The 18,282-nt window shown below is 41.0% G+C and overlaps 1 protein-coding gene across 1 annotated transcript in view; it reads left to right on the forward strand.

Annotated features, from left to right (window-relative positions):
* Positions 1-17,796, forward strand: part of NUAK1 (NUAK family kinase 1) — a 46,788-nt gene extending 28,992 nt beyond the window's left edge. Inside the window, exons 3-7 of the mRNA XM_002196646.7 lie at positions 4,787-4,938; positions 6,238-6,303; positions 12,080-12,199; positions 12,503-12,635; positions 13,719-17,796. Of these exons, the coding sequence (XP_002196682.2) occupies positions 4,787-4,938; positions 6,238-6,303; positions 12,080-12,199; positions 12,503-12,635; positions 13,719-14,872 (1,625 nt within the window). The 3' untranslated portion in view covers positions 14,873-17,796. The remainder of the gene's footprint in view (positions 1-4,786; positions 4,939-6,237; positions 6,304-12,079; positions 12,200-12,502; positions 12,636-13,718) is intronic.
* Positions 17,797-18,282: the final 486 nt, after the last annotated feature.

An 18,282-nucleotide genomic window follows, 5' to 3' on the forward strand; every position in this document is an offset into this window, starting at 1 on the left:
GAACTGTCCTAATAGAGAGGTGTACAATGTACCATTAAATGCTTCTGACTGATGTTTGAAAAACTTGCCCATCTGGGCTTTCAACAATTTTACAGTGAAGCACATCTTAGCAGAGAAGAAATGTAGTGTGTGTTCATTTGGTGTCAGACTTGTCCCATGAATTTCAGAGGAGGTGACTTTGGTGTAGATAGAGGGACAAATTTGGCAGTAGGGTTGAAAAGAAAAGTGCTGATGAGCAAGAGGTCAACCAGCGCTATTTGGAAAATGGGAGGCTGTAGATAGAAGCTGAGGTCATAATTTCACGGCCTCTAACTATAAATAAGTGGAGAGATTATATGCAAGAGCTATTACTATAGTAGAACAACCTGCAAAAGAGGGACAGGTTGTTCACGTAACAAAATGTACTTTGTCTCAGATATGTCTTTGATAGTGAAAAGTGAAATTCTTTCCCAATTTCACGTTTATGTTCTCCAAGGAACTTTGAAGTCAGCCAATTTGGTTTCAATTATGAACTTGGAGGTATAGAGTTTTTCTGTGTCACTTTTAAAAAAGAAACAAACACATTAGACTTAAGGGTGGGGTTTAAAGAAAAGTAAGAAATCTTTGACCGCTGTATCTTAAGTACCCTTTGCTGATTGGATTCCCAAGGCTTTTGGGGTGACTAGACCAAGCCCCACAACCTTGTAGCCCCCTGGAAAATGCTGTTTCTCCATGTTGCTGTGGTCAGTGTCCTAGTCCTTTGCTTGTCTCCTGGAGATACAATCATGTTGTTCCTCACACCTTGAGGTTCGTGCTGTTCCTGCTCCTGGTTCCTGATGTGCTCTTAAACTGCTCTCCCTGCTTCCTCCCCTGTGGCCACATAAAGTGTGGTCATGTCCACAGTCAGTCCTTCAGCTGGCAGGCTCTGTCTGCTGAGGAGTAGTAGTGAATTGCAAGCACTGCTCTGCAGCAGCACTTGACCACCATGGCTGAGGCAGTGCAGTGGCCCTCCAAGCACATCAAGGTCTTGTTGCAACTCTCAGAGTAACCCAGCTTGCAGAGTGGTGAAAATAAACACAGTTGCTCAGAAATAGATTATGCATAGCCGGTAGCAAGCATTTCTCCTGCTGCTGTTCCCTCTAATAGGTGAGGCTCATGCCTCTATCTAAGCAACCCCCCCACCATTCTTGATTCCTAATTGACAGGCCATCTCCCCTGCTATCCATGTCTGGGTGTTGGTACTGACTTTTTTTTGCTTATCTAATTTGGCTAGCTATTTACAGAGTATTGATGGTTTGAAAGAAGCTAAAGCAGCCCTACTTTACTCATATGTGGTCTCCTTCCCTTGACCTTGCTCAGGGCTCAGGAGCAGACTTATATGACATGGCTGTCCCAGAAGCAGCAAGATTTGGGAGGTTCCTGGAGTTCAGCATCCTGCCAAAGCCATGCTTCTCTGCTGGCAGAAGGTGCAACCAGGGTTCAGGCACACTTCTAGGTGGGGGTGAGTTTCAGAATGAATATGCAGTAGGATGGCAGGTAATAAATCATCTGCAGCAAAAACAAAGAATAAACCAAGCAGTCCCAGAAGCTATATGGAGGCAACCCATCCGTCATCAGCCTGCAGGTTACAGCCCAGGTGCTAACAGGGCAGTATATTTATTACCTCATTATTCTTTGCAGTAAGTCAATCCAGCCTTTAATTAATGCCCTCTTCTCTTCCGCCAGCCATTGGCCACAAGGCTTTCTTGAGCATGTGTTTATAAAACTACATGCTGTGCTCAGAAGGGAAATTCAGAAGTGCCTATGTGAAACCTGCCTGACATCCTAAATACTACTGTGAAAATTCATGGTGTATTTGGCTGATAGTGTGAGACTTGCCAGAATACCACTTTGTCACTTGCCTGATAGTCTTGACCACTAAATTCCTCTTTAAGGCAGTGTGTGTATAGACATAAATCCCACTGCCTTTCAACCTCCTCTTCCTTCAGCTGCAGCTCTCATTTTAGATATTTTGTCTGCTGTTTAGTTCCCTCTCTGTGGGAAATAGCTGTGTGCCCACTCCTGAGGTTCAGCTGGTACAGTGGAGATGCTCTGATGTGAAATGACGCAGTTGTAAAAAAATACCTCCCTATTCACCTCTGTTCCTGGGTAGAGAAACAATTTGCTGTTTAATTCTGTAATTGTTCAGCTATGGTGATGGTGAGGAGGCCTCTGTAATGTTACCTAAGTTCAAGGATAGTTTCCCTCTCAAAATTCTCCCTTGTGAAGAAAAATGTGCCAGTAAACTGAAAGCCAAATACAAGTTTCTGGAACAATTCTGTTCTCATTGATTCTAGTGTGGCTTTGTGACAAAAATTTGAAATTTGGAACGGGGATTTATGCTTTCCTGAATTCAGCATGATGGTATTATCTCAGTTTCCTAGAGGGTGTAAGAGAAAATTTGAAATGGAAAGTGCTTTTGAATGCACATTCCTCCAAACCAAATGCTTTCCACCTCATTTCTGTAGAAATGTTGGAAAATACATCTGCATCAGGACTTGTATTAATATGGCAAATTTGAGTCCAAAAGAATTACATTTTAGGATTTAAAACTTCAGAACATCAAGGATGATTTGAGAAAGCTCTTAGGACTGAGTAATAAAGGCAAAACTTTCATAAAAACAGTCTGGAAGAATGCTCTATCATGGCAGGGCTATTATTGCTGTTACTGTCATCAGCAGCACTGAACACCTGGTGGGGTATCAGCTTTTGGAGGAGTAGGGCAAGAAGAGCCAAGGGCAAATGTGCCTCTGAGCTGAGGGTGGTCCTCAGTTGGAGCTGCTTGGGATATGCATTTCCATGGAAGTACACTGAGATCGTTTGTGTCTTGTGGCAACTTCATCTATATGTGCGTGATACAGTAACCCCTAACTCATGGACTCAGCTGGGGTTTGGGGGGAGTTTTGTTGTTGTTGTTGTTGTTGTTGTGTGGTTTATGTGTTTGTTTTAAATCATATCTCTTATATGAGAGCATTTTCAGTGATTTGTCTCAGCTTACTAAAACTATTTCTTTTTGTCTTCTTAAACAAACCTGTACCTAACAAGCCTTTCTGAGCTTAGAGAAGTGAATGTGCACATTACTGTTTCATTGGTAACACATCACAGCACCTCCCTGAATGACATGGGGCATGTTCAGTTTTTCCCAGACAGTATCAGTCTGTCGTTCTTGGAGAGGATACTGTATGTATAATCCATCCAGAGACGGCTTTCCCAGTTTCCGAAGTTTATTGCTAATGAGGATGCATATAGGATGTAATCGCTGGCAGAGGCCTCTGCTTCGGGGTACAGTGAGGCCAGCAGACAAGTAAGCAGCCAATTTTATCTGGCTGTTTGCTCTCTCTTTTATCAGAGCTGTTTGGCTGGGATTCAGGGGTGTTAGAGTGAACTGCAGAGGCTTTGGCTCGTAGATTTGAGTGACAAGGTGTGAGAGGACATGAGACAAGGCCTAAGAGAAGTAAATATCTGTGTGTTAAGAGAGGTAGCTTCACAATTCACTGCAAAAGCTGAAGCTTAATTCTGTTGTTTTTTTTTTTTTAATCACCAAAGACTACTGGCTGAGCTTTAATAAAGAGATATAGGAAGGCATCATTACAGTAGGGCTGGTCAAAACTAGCATCTGTTTGTAATAAACCCTTTAACCTCATTAATTTGTATACTGGCCTTGCTGCCAGTGTGACCAGTGCTGCCAGTTAAAAAGAAAAGGAAAATCACCACATTTTCATATAGCAGTGGTTACTTATGGCAGGTGCAGGAAGTTTCCAGTAGGTTGCAATGGATTTTTGGTCACAAAAGAAAAGAACTATTTAGCAGCCAGGACACTACAGCAATTCCAGACTATTAACAGCCTGCTTTACTAGATTAAATATTAGTTATCTGCCACTCACAGCAAAGTCCTTGACAGCATGTGATGCAGCAAACTCTCAGCCCTGAAGAAGAGCTGGGCTGTGACGTGTATGAGATGATTTTCTTTGCTTTGCTTACGCTGGTGTTGTGCTAAGCTGCCAGCTCCGCACAACAGACAGAGGATTACAGCATGCAGTCTGTGACATGCAGTGGGACATGTGGTAGGGGCAGGAGATAAAGTAGCTGGAGGAAGAATTGGTTGCATGAAACGGTACAGAGCCGCACTGACAAGAGCTGTACAGCTCTGGAAGTGCTGCAGCCACAGCAAACTCAGGTGGCCATGCCCGCCATGCTGTCACACAGAGTTGGGATGGGGGAAGGACACATCTATCAGTTCACTTGTTGGATTTTGGTGGAAGGTGAAAGCCAACCAGCCGTCATTTTAAGCCAAATTACAATCCTGTATCAGTTACTGAAGACAAGAATTTATTATGCCTTCTATGAACCCTTTCCAAATGATATGAGGGCTCCTGTCCGCTTCTGTCCTCTGGCTCAAGTGGGCTACTTGTATGAGGAATTCTGTGCTGGAGCAGGAGCTGTTTTACTGGCATAATTGTCCACCTCACCTCACTAGGATAAGTTGACTTTGCCACCTTGTGACCCCATATTATTTGAGACAAAGAGGTTCATGTAGCCATTTGAAAGAGAGGATAAACTCAACTTCCTTCTCTTGGTCTGAGATGTTGTAATTTTCCTCTGGTAAAAAGTAGTTTTGGCTTTTTGCAGTGAGATTTGTTAGTACATCTTTCTAGCCTGCAGTGGTGGTCTAGGATGTGATCAGACATCCCGAGTCTTTACTCTTTCAAGTGTCAATTTTCAAATGTATTGAATCAATTGTGGTGTTTTTTTCTTTTCTTCTGTGCAGTGTTTGAAAATAAAGATAAGATTGTTATCATCATGGAGTATGCAAGTAAAGGAGAGTTGTACGATTACATTAGTGAGAGGCGGCGATTAAGCGAAAGAGAGACAAGACACTTCTTCCGACAAATAGTCTCTGCTGTGCATTACTGCCACAAGGTGAGCAAAGGATTTCATGGTAAAAAATGCTGTTTCAAGGCTGATTACTGGCATGTATTTCAAAGCATGTCTGAGGCAACAGCATTCATTATTAAGTATCAGAGCACATGATTTTATCAGTACAACAGGAGATCTTCATTAAAAGCACTATGCTGAACTAGTGCCTTTTTAAAGACTAATGATGTTTTCCTGTGCTATGACAGATACCAGACACACCCTTACTTTAGGCCTACTTTGCATTTTTGCCTTGAAAATAATTCTCCTGGCATTTAAAACCTCAAAAATTACAATATCAACTAAAGAAGGCATCCCATATAACCTCTACAACATTAATATTAATACATTCAAACAAATGTTAGTTTGCAATTTGAATATACTATTAAACAACTTTAGAATAGGAGATACAATATATGAAATAAAAAGCCAAGAGAAAGCTATGAGGTTCATGCATGAGTTTTAGTACATACTCATTCTGGATAGGTAAAAGTAACTTTACCAGATGTAGCAGGAAAGATACCATTTGCTAATGACCTTATCCATCATGGTATCCACTTGGAATGACAAGTCAAGCAATTAAATCCAAGGTAGCTGACTGGCTGTCATCATGGACCTTTTATCCCTGTTCATGAAAAAACTGCATAGAGCCAAAACTTATATGAAGTTAAAGGCAATGAGCAGCTCACACAAGTTTAATTTGAATTCTTAAAACACATTTGTCTCTACTTGAATTCTGATAAAAAGGGGGTTTCTCAAAGTCCTCACTGCATAGAGCTGAAAAACTGCAGTGCCATTCCTGATACATTTAATTTCCCCAAGTTTCTGTAAAGAAGGCTCTGACCTAGACCCAGTCTGTTTGCTTCCATCCCTAACATTTACAATCCTATGGGATTATAACTCCCCCAATCCACGTGGCTGCTCATTGGAGGAATGAGGGCTTTTGTAGGGGCTAACGTCATTGACAGATACTGGTTTCTGGTGCCTGGGAAGAACATCCTGCTTTCACACAGTGGGGGCAGGATCCAGGATGAAATTAAATTCCGAAAAGACATCCCCCAGCCCTCCACCCCCCACACCCCTGCTGTTTCAGAGTGTCTGTGGGAGGACAGATTCCAGTCATTCTTCCCTTAACCACACACCAAGTGACTAATAACAGCGCCTGCCACTAGTCACTGGGCCATGAGTGTTATGACAGTGAAATCAGCCCTGAAATGTAGATGCAAAGACCACCCTGCCAGCTCACCTTTAATTTTCCCAAGGTTTTCTCATGCTCTTCTCCTTTTTTTTTCTTCCTTGTTTCAGAATGGTGTTGTCCACAGGGACCTAAAATTGGAAAACATTCTTCTTGATGACAATTTTAATATTAAGGTAGGATTCTTTTTCTTAGTTTCTCAGAATGGATTTGCATGTTTTATAACATTTTTACCCAAGGTATTAGAAGAGCCATTGTTATGGCAACAGCTACTAAGCAACAGCATCTGGCAAGAGGCTCAGAGGTTTGGAGGTTGGGGGAAGACATCACTGATTCCCAGTAATACACACTAAATGAAGCTTTGCATACTTTGGAGGAGAAGGCCTTGTCCTGCCATGCAAAGGCCACAATTCCCAATGCAGTATCTTCCCACTGATAGAAAACAGCAGAGCATTTCATGCAATTGGGCTTATTGTACAAATTATATTATTGCTGGCTACTTCTGGGGCTAGGAAAAAAACTGTTCTGATCTACAGGTTTCAAGTGCCTCCTACAGAACAGTCTGGATGTTCTTTTGATCATGGCTGGAAAATAAGCAAATAGAGTTTCAAAATAAACCTAGTAAAGCACATGTGCTTCATTAGGAAATGGCCTTGGAACTTCAGACACAAACGTATACTTTGGATAGTGATGTCAGTGATGTAATTTCCATACCATTTCTCCCCAGTGAAAGCAAGAGAATGACCTTTTTTCCTGTCTTTTTCTTTTATTGTTTATAGCTGTTGTACAAAGTCAAATAATACAGAGATTTAATTTCCAGAGTAAATTCCTACATATATCCTATCTATATTCCTCTATAAAGTAAGTGTAATTTCCAGGTGGCTGAACCTGTTTCACTTTCACCTTTGTTCCTCCTTGGGTAGCTGTATGTAAGGGTGGCTGGATGTGCTCATCCTTGGGCAAACAAGCAGAGGGAGGAACACCAAAGAGTTTCTGCTGATGCTTGAGCATCCTTGTTTAATTAAAAAAGTAATCAAAGCGCTACTTGCTTAGCCCAGTACCTACATAGCCTGGGTCTTCCTTTTGTCTCCCCTGAAAGCCCCAGGGCTGTAGGCACTGCCTTCTGTGCTTCACACTGGAGAGACTGTCTTCATTTCGAGCTGATGTGCAATGGAAATGGAAAGTAACATGTGGTCACTGCCATCTGTGTAACGCTGATGACAGAAGCTAACTTGGATCAGCTAGTACATTAAAAGCACATAAATATGTGGTTTCCAAAAATAGTCTTTTACAGAAGGCCCATCCAATGCAATATTTGGATGTTTTGCTGTTAGCATCCAGCACTGGAGCAGAACTCCTCTCTCCTGTTCTACAGGGCTGCTGTCTGCAGCGGCCAGAGCCTTTCTCAGCAGTACTGAAAACAAAAAGTAACCTTTCTAGGACATTGTATACGAATCAGGCTTCCGCAGGCAGGATGACCTTTCTTTCCACATTACATGCCAAACTATCTTCCCAGCTAATCAGAGAGTTCTTGAGAGAAAAGAGGAATTTGTGGAATTTGCTAGCTGTGGAGGGCTGGATCTCTGCAGCGTGGTCCTCATATGCAAAACCAATCACTTCCTCAAGCCTCTGGGGAGCTGAGCTTTGTCAGACAGCTCCGCTCCTGCCCCTCTCTCCTTTATGGGAGTTGTTCTTCTGTGGGTAGAGTGGAAGGATAGGGCAAGTACAAGTGGCTTTGTCTGGTCCACACTTGGAGCTGACCCAGGGGCTTCAGAACCACAGATGCCATAGCAAGTGGCATTGCTGTGGAAGAAATTCAGGTAGTTCTACCTCCTCATGTACCTTCCAGTCAATTGGACGTCTTTTTCTTGAGGGTTTCCCTTTCCTGTCTTGCATGGTGTTTAAAGTGCTGTAGGTATTTTTCATATTTCCAACCTTTTCTCAGCTACATCTCTTCAATGTTAAGGCCACTGAGCAGGCAAGGCTGCCTTGGCATGGGCAAGTGGCTTCTTGGCTGTCCCCTAGTCACTACTTGTGCAAAGGGTCTCATGAAGCTGAAAAACAGACTGAACTCAGGAAGGTATTGATATTGCACATATCTTACAGTCAATAGTGTTTGAATTTGGATTGCTTCAAGAGGTGACTTCTGGTATGTTTCTTTTTTTTCTCTGTGCTCTCTTTTTTTTAAATCTTGTGACTAAGGTCAACTTTGGATACTTGATGTTAAACATACAGCCACTATTTCCCTGATACTGAAGCTTTGAATATGTTGCTGTGGTTTCTGTGTTACTTGCACAGAATTTTACTTTCCAATTTTTCTTTGTTTCATTAAACAGTAACTGTTGGCAAGGAAACACATATGGAACTGTAAATTATTTATTAGGAGTAAATTTCTCAGGTCCTCATTCTGAGAATATTTACATGTGGTTTGTTCAGGCAGAAAAAAAATGCAGGGCTTTGGTATTGACTGAAGGCTTCAAATAGTCAGGGGAAGGCATTTTCTAGAAATGGATTGATAGTCTTATTTGTACTTTCCTAGTATTTATATTTCATTCAGTGGATTAAAACCACAAAATTGGTGTTTCTGATGAAGCCAGTGATCTATGCATTATGATTTACAAAAACATTTCATAATAATTGAAGAAAAAATAGGATGTTGTAAAAATGGATCTCTGTATAGCAGCTTAAACAATACTTTTAAAACAGTAAATAAAGAGGAGAAGTAATCCATTAGAAATTATTATCCAACCTAAAAGGGCCCCAGGCCATTTTACTTGGTACTACACTAACTTGGAAACCATTCTTAAGCTTTAGATAATTAAATGAAGATCATAAAGCAGTGTATGGAGACATAAGAAGGGGTCTTTTTTTGTTTTTAAGAGTTGTAATGCTGAGTTAAAATCTCTGGAAGCAGAGTCATGTTAGAATAAGGCAACAAGGAAACACCAGTGTCTGGAAGCAACAAAAAGTACACATTTAGATGAGTTCTGCATATCCACAGGCCAGAGGTGGAGTGCAATGAGAGGAAAAAGGTGATCCAATCTGTGGTGTACTACTAGGTTTTTCAAGGATTTGTATGCAGTACTATTTCCTGCAGACTTTTACTGAAAACCACTAAATGCAGCAGACATAAATGAATCATATGAGCTCTAAACACTTGTGAGACTGAACATCCTTGTTCACAGTAGGGATGAAAACGGTTCCTGGGCTGGGAATTGCAGCTGAAAGAGATGTCTAGCAGAGGTTGACATAAAGGTGTGATCGAGCTTAAAGTGATAGAAAAGTAGAACAATGCAAGTACAAGAGTAACATAATCCTGCTAACTGCACATTCTCTTGGGCTGGTAAGGGGACACCAATCAGACTAACCACTAAAAACCCACAAGGGTTTTGTATATACAGACTAAGTGTATAGAATTGGGATTTGCTTTGCTGGAAGTCTCACCAACTGCACATATATTTCATTTGCTTTAGGAAACCTAATTATTTCTCTATCTGCACTACAGAGAGACAGACTCTTAAGCGGGATAAAGCTGACAATTTCCATTACTGTGAACTTTGTGGAATTTATATTCCACACTTCAACAATAACTTACATCTGGTTTATCATAGCTAATAATAAATATGAAACATATACTCCTGAAGCAAGAGGAATGGAAGTCCACTTTTCTGCTCCTCCCAATTTAGGAAGTTTTTTTAACTTTTTTGACTTAGTTCCATTTAAGTGCCAAGAACATGAAGTAATGTTGGCTTCTATTAATCTTGTTTTGGGGGGCATGACAATTTTAATGGGACAAGCTGATAAACATCAGTCTGTGAGCATGGGAGTGGATTGTAACATAAATACTCTTTTCCTGAATGGTCAAAATGAAAACATGAATGCCCAAGTCTTCTGAGAGTTTCTTAGAGTGAACAATGGTATGTATCCCTGTATATATGTGTATATATACATATATATATATATATATATATGCACATCCACATGCATTTTATACATTCCATGGTGTTAAAGGAATGTATTTTCATAAGGAATCACACTGTGCAGTGTTTGTCCTTGTCTTAGCTGCCTCCTGACCTAAATTAAAAATCAACGACCAGCACAAATTTTTAACACTGAAATGATCCCATTCTTCCCCTGATTGACAGGGCACACTTCATAAGGCTTAAAACCAACTTCCTGCAAGCCAGGCAGGGTGACTTGATAAGAAAGTGGAATTTAAGGCAATTAAGTGCAATCTGAGCCATGAGAATATGTTTGCAGACTGCAATTCTACACCAGCTGTTTTCAATGACATTCCAACCATACAATGAAGATTTTACAAACCGCATTTATTTAAGGGTTGAATTTTCTGCTGTGGGTTGATAATACGCTGTCTGAGGGACTGAGTGAATTCAATCTATGAATGAACATGTTGAGATGAATTAAAACTAATGAACAGAAATCAGCTGCTCTTTGAGCAGGATGAATACAGATTGTCAGTGAAACACCTGCACAAGCAGACCATCAAAACAGGGAAGAGTGAATCATTAAATCTCATAGATATGAGATAGACTTGTGACTTTAAAAATTGTGTAAAAAGGAAATATTAAAAATGTTTGTATTTCTAACATGAAAGTATCTAACAACTATATATCTATTTATATCTGTTTAAAAAGCAGATACATGTTCTGTTTTGGTCTCAACTGTGTCATTTTTCAGTGTAGCTGTACCAGTTGAGATAATAAAAGACTTCACCTCTTCCAAGAGTTCACTGAACATTGTAATTAAACAGGTATTAGAGGCATTGATGATACACGTTTTAGAAAGCCAAGAGTGAATGATGGTGCTGGCAAGTCCTTTTTTCCCCCACTCACTTTGTGTTTTCTTGAATTTTCTCTGTGAAAATTCCTGGGATTTAATTTCTTTCTGGTAGAAAATACATGAATAAGGTGAAGAAAAGCCAGAGAAAACTCCTGTCTTTTACAGCTACAATACCTTTTATATGCCTGTGCTTTATGTCTTTTATGTAGGCATTATGTTGATTGCAGGCAGTAATACAAGTATCTCTGGGAAGCAGAAACATTTGAGTTTTAAACAAGATGAAAATGAGATGTGTTGCCTTGTGCTAGAGAAACAAAGAAAATGCAGAAGTTGTGGGAGTATTTAGTGTTACTGTCCTCAGCCTTTGTTTTGTAAGAACAAGAACAGAGAATTGAAGTAAACAAAATATTTGGACCTGATCCTGCAATTCCTACATGGGCAAAATTCCCAACAGTCCCAAGGGAAGTTTTGTTTGTGTTGGGCAAGCCGGATTTGGGCCCATTGTTTCCAGTTAGGAACCAGACTTGTGTTTTTTATCTCGTGATAGACATCTTGTGGGCTTAACAGCTCAGATTCCTCAGACCCATGTCCCTGAATCTGGAGGAGTGAGTGACTGCCTCACTTTGCCCCTCATTCAGGCATAGCTACATTGCAGATGATTTCAAAAATCACTTTTTTCAGTAATGCTTAGCTTCCTGCATCACTCCTGCCTCCCTCCTCCTGTTGAATTTAAAGGTCCTGGCTTTTGGCTTGCATGTGTGTAATAAGAAGGGTGGTACTTTCTGCTTGCTTTTCTCTGGTATTAATGACTATACAAGATGAAGAGCAGTCAGTGCACATCAGGCTTCCCAGTATGAGATTATCCTTGCAAGCATATGCAGTTCATCCAAGATAAAATTACCAGCTGATGGTTGTGTAGTTGGTGGCCTCTTTGTGAATGGACCCAAAGCATCCTTGTATCTAGTCAAGGAGGACTTAAACCTGCAAGCCCTTCTTCTCTGAAGGATCTTTAGAGAGAAGAGTAAAGTCCATGTCGAGTTATCCCTATGGCAGAGACAAATATAGTTAAGTCTTTCCTGATAAAGGGGTTTTTTTTTTGTTAGTCTAAGAAATCATTAATATTACAAATGCCTTTTGCAATTCTATTTACAGATTGCTGATTTTGGACTCTCCAACCTTTATCATAAAGACAAGTTTCTGCAGACATTTTGTGGAAGCCCACTGTATGCTTCCCCTGAAATAGTTAATGGACGGCCTTACAGAGGCCCAGAGGTAAGAAGGGTCAGTTTTTCTGTGGTGGTATGGAGATGTCTTTGATGATAATGTTCTTGAGAGGGAGTCTTAATACAAATGTTACTGTACATGTGAGTTCACTTGTGTCTGTTCTGTATTTTAAGTTCTTAAGCTGCTTCACTTTTGTTTACATTGCCTGTGGGTGGTTAGTGAGATGTTAGATACCATTTTGCCCAGCAGTAGGTGCAGCTGGACATGATGCTGCTCTTGTGGTGCTAACAGCATGGAGAAGGGAAAGGATCAACTTCCCTGGGCTTCACATGTGTTGTGTCTGTATTCCAGGTTGACAGCTGGGCCCTCGGTGTATTGCTTTACACTCTGGTTTATGGAACAATGCCCTTTGATGGCTTCGATCACAAAAATCTTATCAGGCAGATCAGCAGTGGAGAATATCGTGAGCCAACACAGACCTCAGGTATGAAAAAGGAGGCAGAGCCATGTACTCAGCTGATAGCAGTTCAGAATGGAGCATTTTGTTTGGCCCCTTCCAACACGTTACAGTTTTATTAGAATGATGTACACAAAAAAAAAATCATCTCATTCTCGTGCTGAATTAATCTGCTATAAATTCCCATCTGGATACAACAGTTTCCAAAAGCCCTTTTGAAATTAAAGTTTTGTAGCAGATAGATTTTGCTGCCTTGGGGAGCTGTAATGGGCTCTTTTAAGTAGATCTGTGGCGCTGGAATGTCTGTTAGCTATTGAAGGTGGAATTCTTCAGACAAGCTGTAAACTGGTACAACATACTGGTACAGAACATTCCTCTCACTACACTGTGGGCTATCACAAGCAGAGAGAAGGTGAATGGTCTGAGCAACACAGTCTCTTATTAAAGAAGGCAGGCCAAAATCTAGATTAATGCCACTGTGTTCACCACATTGGCTTCTAGAATAGCACATTAAGCAGTCACCTCACAGAAGAGTAGCAGCTAAGTCTGACTCATTGATTATAATGACTCCTTCTAGCCTTAAATATCTATACAAATATTATATTTAAATGAATATTTATCTTGTATTGGTTGTTTGCCATTCCTTTCAATTTTCTGTCTTCTCGCTCTTTATATGGAAATAAACCTTTACAATACAAAGAAGAAAACATTGTTTATGGAAAAAAGTAAATACAGAAACAATAAGGTGTAGATAATTTAAAATATCCCAATTTTGTTTTATTTCCCTCTAAGTTTTATTATTAGAGTCAATAGATTGGTGACTTCCTTCAGTAATATGGAACTATTCACTTTCTAATACAGTACAAACATTAATTTATTGGAGAGCCCAGAGTACATTTTTCAGAGTGAATCATATTCTTCTGATAAAAGATAGTGCTCAGAGGTATTTTCCATCATTGGCTGATGGTCAAAGCTTTGTTCCTTTTCACTTTCTCTGTAGTATGGAGCATTATTTTTGCTCATTTGATTGTCTTCATGCTTTCAATTTAAACTGACAAACCTAAGAATGCCCATGTTCTAAGAATGTTACATGCCATTCTTCACCTATAGATGCTCGTGGTCTTATCAGGTGGATGCTGATGGTGAACCCTGAACGCCGAGCAACCATTGAAGACATTGCCAACCACTGGTGGGTTAACTGGGGCTACAAGAGCAGTGTTTGTGACTGTGATGCCATGCGGGACTCCGAGTCCCCACTTCTGGCAAGGTTCATTGATTGGCATCACCGTTCTACTGGCCTCCAACCAGAGACTGATACCAAAATCAAGTGCCTTTCTAAGCCCAAAGGTCCTGAAGTCACACTAGAGAGACAAAGGTCTCTGAAAAAATCAAAAAAGGAAAATGACATTGCACAGTCCATCCAGGAAGGGGGAGCTGAAAATACAACCAAACCAACCTCCAAGAGACCCAAAGGCATCCTGAAGAAAAGGAGTAACAGTGAACATCGCTCTCACAGTGCAGGTTTCATTGAAGGAGTTGTCAGCCCAGTGTTACCATCTGCTTTTAAGATGGAGCAAGAGTTGTGTAGGACTGGTGTGGCCATTAAAAGTGTTGTAGAGGGAGAGGTAGCTGGCAAATATGGCACTAAGCAGTCTTCACTAATGCCAAAAAAAGGAATCTTAAAGAAGACTCAGCAGAGGGAGTCTGGCTACTATTCCTCTCCAGAAAGAAGTGAATCTTCTGAACTCTTGGACAATAATGATGAAACAGTAAACAGTGACACTTCGCCAGGGGTCACAGAGCCATCCAGAAATGGGTCTTACAGCCATTCCTGCAGGCGTAAGGGCATCTTGAAACACAACGGCAAGTATTCCACCAACAGCACTGAACCTGCTTTGATTAGCCCTGACACACCAACGCTGGAGGCCATGGAAGAAATGGTCTTGCCTGGGGACGCATTACCTCGAAGTTACAGTCGCCCTTCCAGCGTAATTAGTGATGACAGTATTTTGTCCAGTGACTCATTTGATTTGCTGGATTTGCAAGAAAACAGGCCAAACAGGCAGAGAATACGGAGCTGTGTGTCTGCTGAAAATTTTCTCCAGATCCAAGACTTTGAAGGACTTCAGAACCGCCCACGGCCACAGTATCTAAAGCGTTACCGCAACCGTCTGGGGGACAGCAGTTTTTCTCTTCTCACAGACATGGATGATGTGACTCAGGTCTACAAGAAAGCCCTAGAGATCTGCAACAAGCTCAACTAGCAAAGGAAAGATGGGAAAAGGGAGGGAAGGGAGTTATTCTGTGTACCTTTATGATGGAGTAAGCCAGGTCACTGATTTGCTGACAATGGTAGGTTTTGATTCAGAGGAGTTGACTGTACCTACTTAGCTGAACTCCGAGCAAAGTTACCCCAAAGCCATCTCACACTTCTCCAATTTTGTGTCCTCAAAATATTTCCTACCTGACCAGAGGAAAACCTTTGGTCTTTGTATCTGTGGTGAATACACATCAGGAAGTAGCAGACAAAAGCATCAAGACTTGATGGCTCAAAGTCAAAGCTAGACAGAATTAAAACTGGAAGTGAGGGACACACGTTTTGAGAGATTTGTAATTAATATTAGATAAGCTTTTTGAAGAGATGAGCTGAACTCTTCAAGTCAGATTTGGATGTCTTTTAGAACATGAGGCTTTATTTCCCTCTGAAGTTATTTGTCTAGGTACAGTGATTGCTCAGTGAGAATCTTTGGTTTGCATTATGCAGGATACCAGGTGAGGTGGTCACCATAGTCCCTTCCATCAGAGTGACCTGAGAGGCTCTGAACATGTTCTGAGATAATTTGAGAGACTTGCCTCAGAAAAACCTCATGAGGTGTTTGTGGACAAGCAAAGGAGCAGGCATTCATATCTAGACCTCCCACAGTGTCCAGACCCATTGCTCTTCAGTGAGTAGAAAGTTCTAAAATTGTTTCCACCTACCAGCAAAAACAGAGCCACAGAAATTATAATGGCAACTGGAAGGAGTGGGTGTTATCAGCAACAAAATGACCTTTTAAGACATTTCAACCCATATGTTCAATCTGTGACTCTTTCAAAATGGCCAGCCAGATGAATGACGAGACAAAGATGGTTCTGACAAAGGGTCTCAAGGGTTAACTGACCCTCCAATCTAGAGTTCAGTCACTGTCAGCAAATGGTGCCACCTTGTTGCTAGCTTATAGTTTTTGGGGGTGACAGTAGTTTGCAACCAGAATGTTAAGTATGGAAAAGGTTGTAGAATGTAGGAAATGGATAGAGGTCAGAAAGTTAATGGGACAATGCTTTTCTGCAAATGAAAATGTTTCTAGGTTGGTGTTAACAGAGCAGAAAGAATTGAATGATGAAATGATAATGGTAGATTTAATAACAGAGTTAGCATAAAGTTGTGGGCCTGCCTCTATCTAGTGTAGCTGGTACTGAGTGTACAATGATACCAGTTAGAAAAAAAAAAGGATATGTGTTTGTGTTCTCAGACATATACAGCTATCCAGACCGAAGGCTTCAACTCCCATAAAGGTACCACATGGGTCTACTGGATTACCTGAATGTAAGCCTATGTGAGAAAGGCACTGTGTGTTTGACAGGCCTGGGCAAACTGGAATCTTCAGGTGCATTTCAGTCTCATTTCCATGAGCACATAGCCCCTGGCTTTCTTAGAGGTGCACTGGTGTGATTAAATCACAGGTTTCAGCCGATGATGTCAAATGATCCACAGCTGCAAAACTTGTAGCCACACTCATACCCAGAACAGAGGGACATGGGTCAAGTTCTGGTCTCACTCCTGCCCTGTAACTGGAACTGAAAGCAGAGTTTGACCCACTGTGTCCCAAATTGTAGAGATGGTGCAGAAACTGAATAGAATTCCTCTGGGGATTCCTTGGGATCTGAGGATAAATCCATATATCGTTGGCATCTGGGACAGGGAGCTATTTCACTTGTAGATTCCTCTTATTGTCATGGTACTTGAGTCTGCTGGTTCCTCCTAAAAATCAAGTGAGCTACCTAGCATAAAGATGAACCAGCTTGAGTTTCCTAAATCAGTTAATCTGCCTCTATGGAGAACTTTTACCTTTTACTTATTCACTTACACTGGACCAAATTTGACTCTGAAAGAAACTGCATCAATACCGTGAAATGTCTGAGAGATGTACTTTCAGGTGGTCAAGTGAAATCTGGCCCACTGTCATTTGCTCAGGAAGGGCAACTGCAGGTCACTTCTCTACAGATGTGTACCTCTCTGTATGATATTCAGATGTCTCATCTTCTCTCACAAGCCCTGCATGTGCTCTTTTACCCCATCCCAAACCAGCACCCCATTTTGCAGTGTGTTGAATTAACAGGTTTGCTGTGGTGCATTTTAAAACAACTCAACGTAGTATTCATGGCCTTTCTGAAACAAGGGTGGATGTGCCTTGCAGCCAGGGCTTTAAACTCATGCCCTGGGGTGTAAGAGCTTTATCCTCAGCTGGTGTGAGTCAGTGCTGACCCGTGCAGTGCTATCCAGTGCATCGCACCTTCCCTGCACATGTGGCACTAAACCTTGAGTGGAGTTACAGAGGTTTCAGGAGGAAGGGAAGGGAGCTCAGCTGGCCGTGGCAGGGAAATGAGGAGCACCCTGAAGGCTCCTATCTCCGAGGCTTTTGCCCAGGCCTGCTTCCTTGTGTACAAATGTGAATGAGTGAGTGACTGCTTGCTGCCAAACTGGAAATGTTACGTAGGGAATTACTGGCATGTTACTGGCATGTTACATGTTTACTGGCATGTTATCATTCCTAGAAGAGAAAAAAAAACAAACTTGACTGCACATTGTTACTATTAGTGTTGTGATTCTTATTTAATTTTTTTTGTAATACAAAGTCAACTTTTTTATTTGAATTTGTCTTTTTTTTTATTTATTGGTCTGAAAGCCATTTCAAAGTTATAATAATATATTTGGTGTAATTTAATTGGTGCAACATTATTTTACAGCTCCGGCCAAAATTGTTTGGTGTTATATTTTGGGTTTTTTTTGTTTTTTTCTCCCAATCCTTGGTTGGTTTGAGCTCTACAAGGCACACAGGGAAAAACGCTGGATAATCACCCGAAGTGTTTGTATTTTTAATCTGATACTGTTTTTTATTAAATAAAATGAAATTAATGTAACTGTGAAGAGTCTCTCTTCCCCTTTTCTTTTTCACTGTACATCAACATGAGCCTATGCCAAATGGTAATGAACTTGTCATGCAGAAATACAGCAGCATCTCAGCACTTTTTACCAAGTTGTTTATGCAAACCTCCTTAGCTCATTTGTGCATTTGAATATAAGGTGGGTGGCCACAGAGACTCCCTTGCTGTGAAGCATATGGCACTGCAAAACACACAGAGCTTTCAGCTCTAGAAAAGTTTTGTGGAGAACTGGCAGGGGATTTTCTGGTGATAAATGAGGTTTGTGGGCCAGGTGTGCTGTAGGTAAGACAGAGCTGGTTGAGCAGACAGAGCACAGCTCATTTGTAGCTCAGAGACAGATGGTCATGGCCCTTTCTCCTCCCCATCTGGGAAAGGGACAGTTTATTGACAATATTTTTGTTGGTAAAATTTAGGGAGTTTGAGCAGTAATTTGATCAAAAAAGACTGATGGCCATTCACTGCTGTCAGT

This window comes from Taeniopygia guttata, chromosome 1A (assembly GCF_048771995.1).
Source record: "Taeniopygia guttata chromosome 1A, bTaeGut7.mat, whole genome shotgun sequence".
In the NCBI taxonomy this organism is placed as follows: domain Eukaryota; kingdom Metazoa; phylum Chordata; class Aves; order Passeriformes; family Estrildidae; genus Taeniopygia; species Taeniopygia guttata.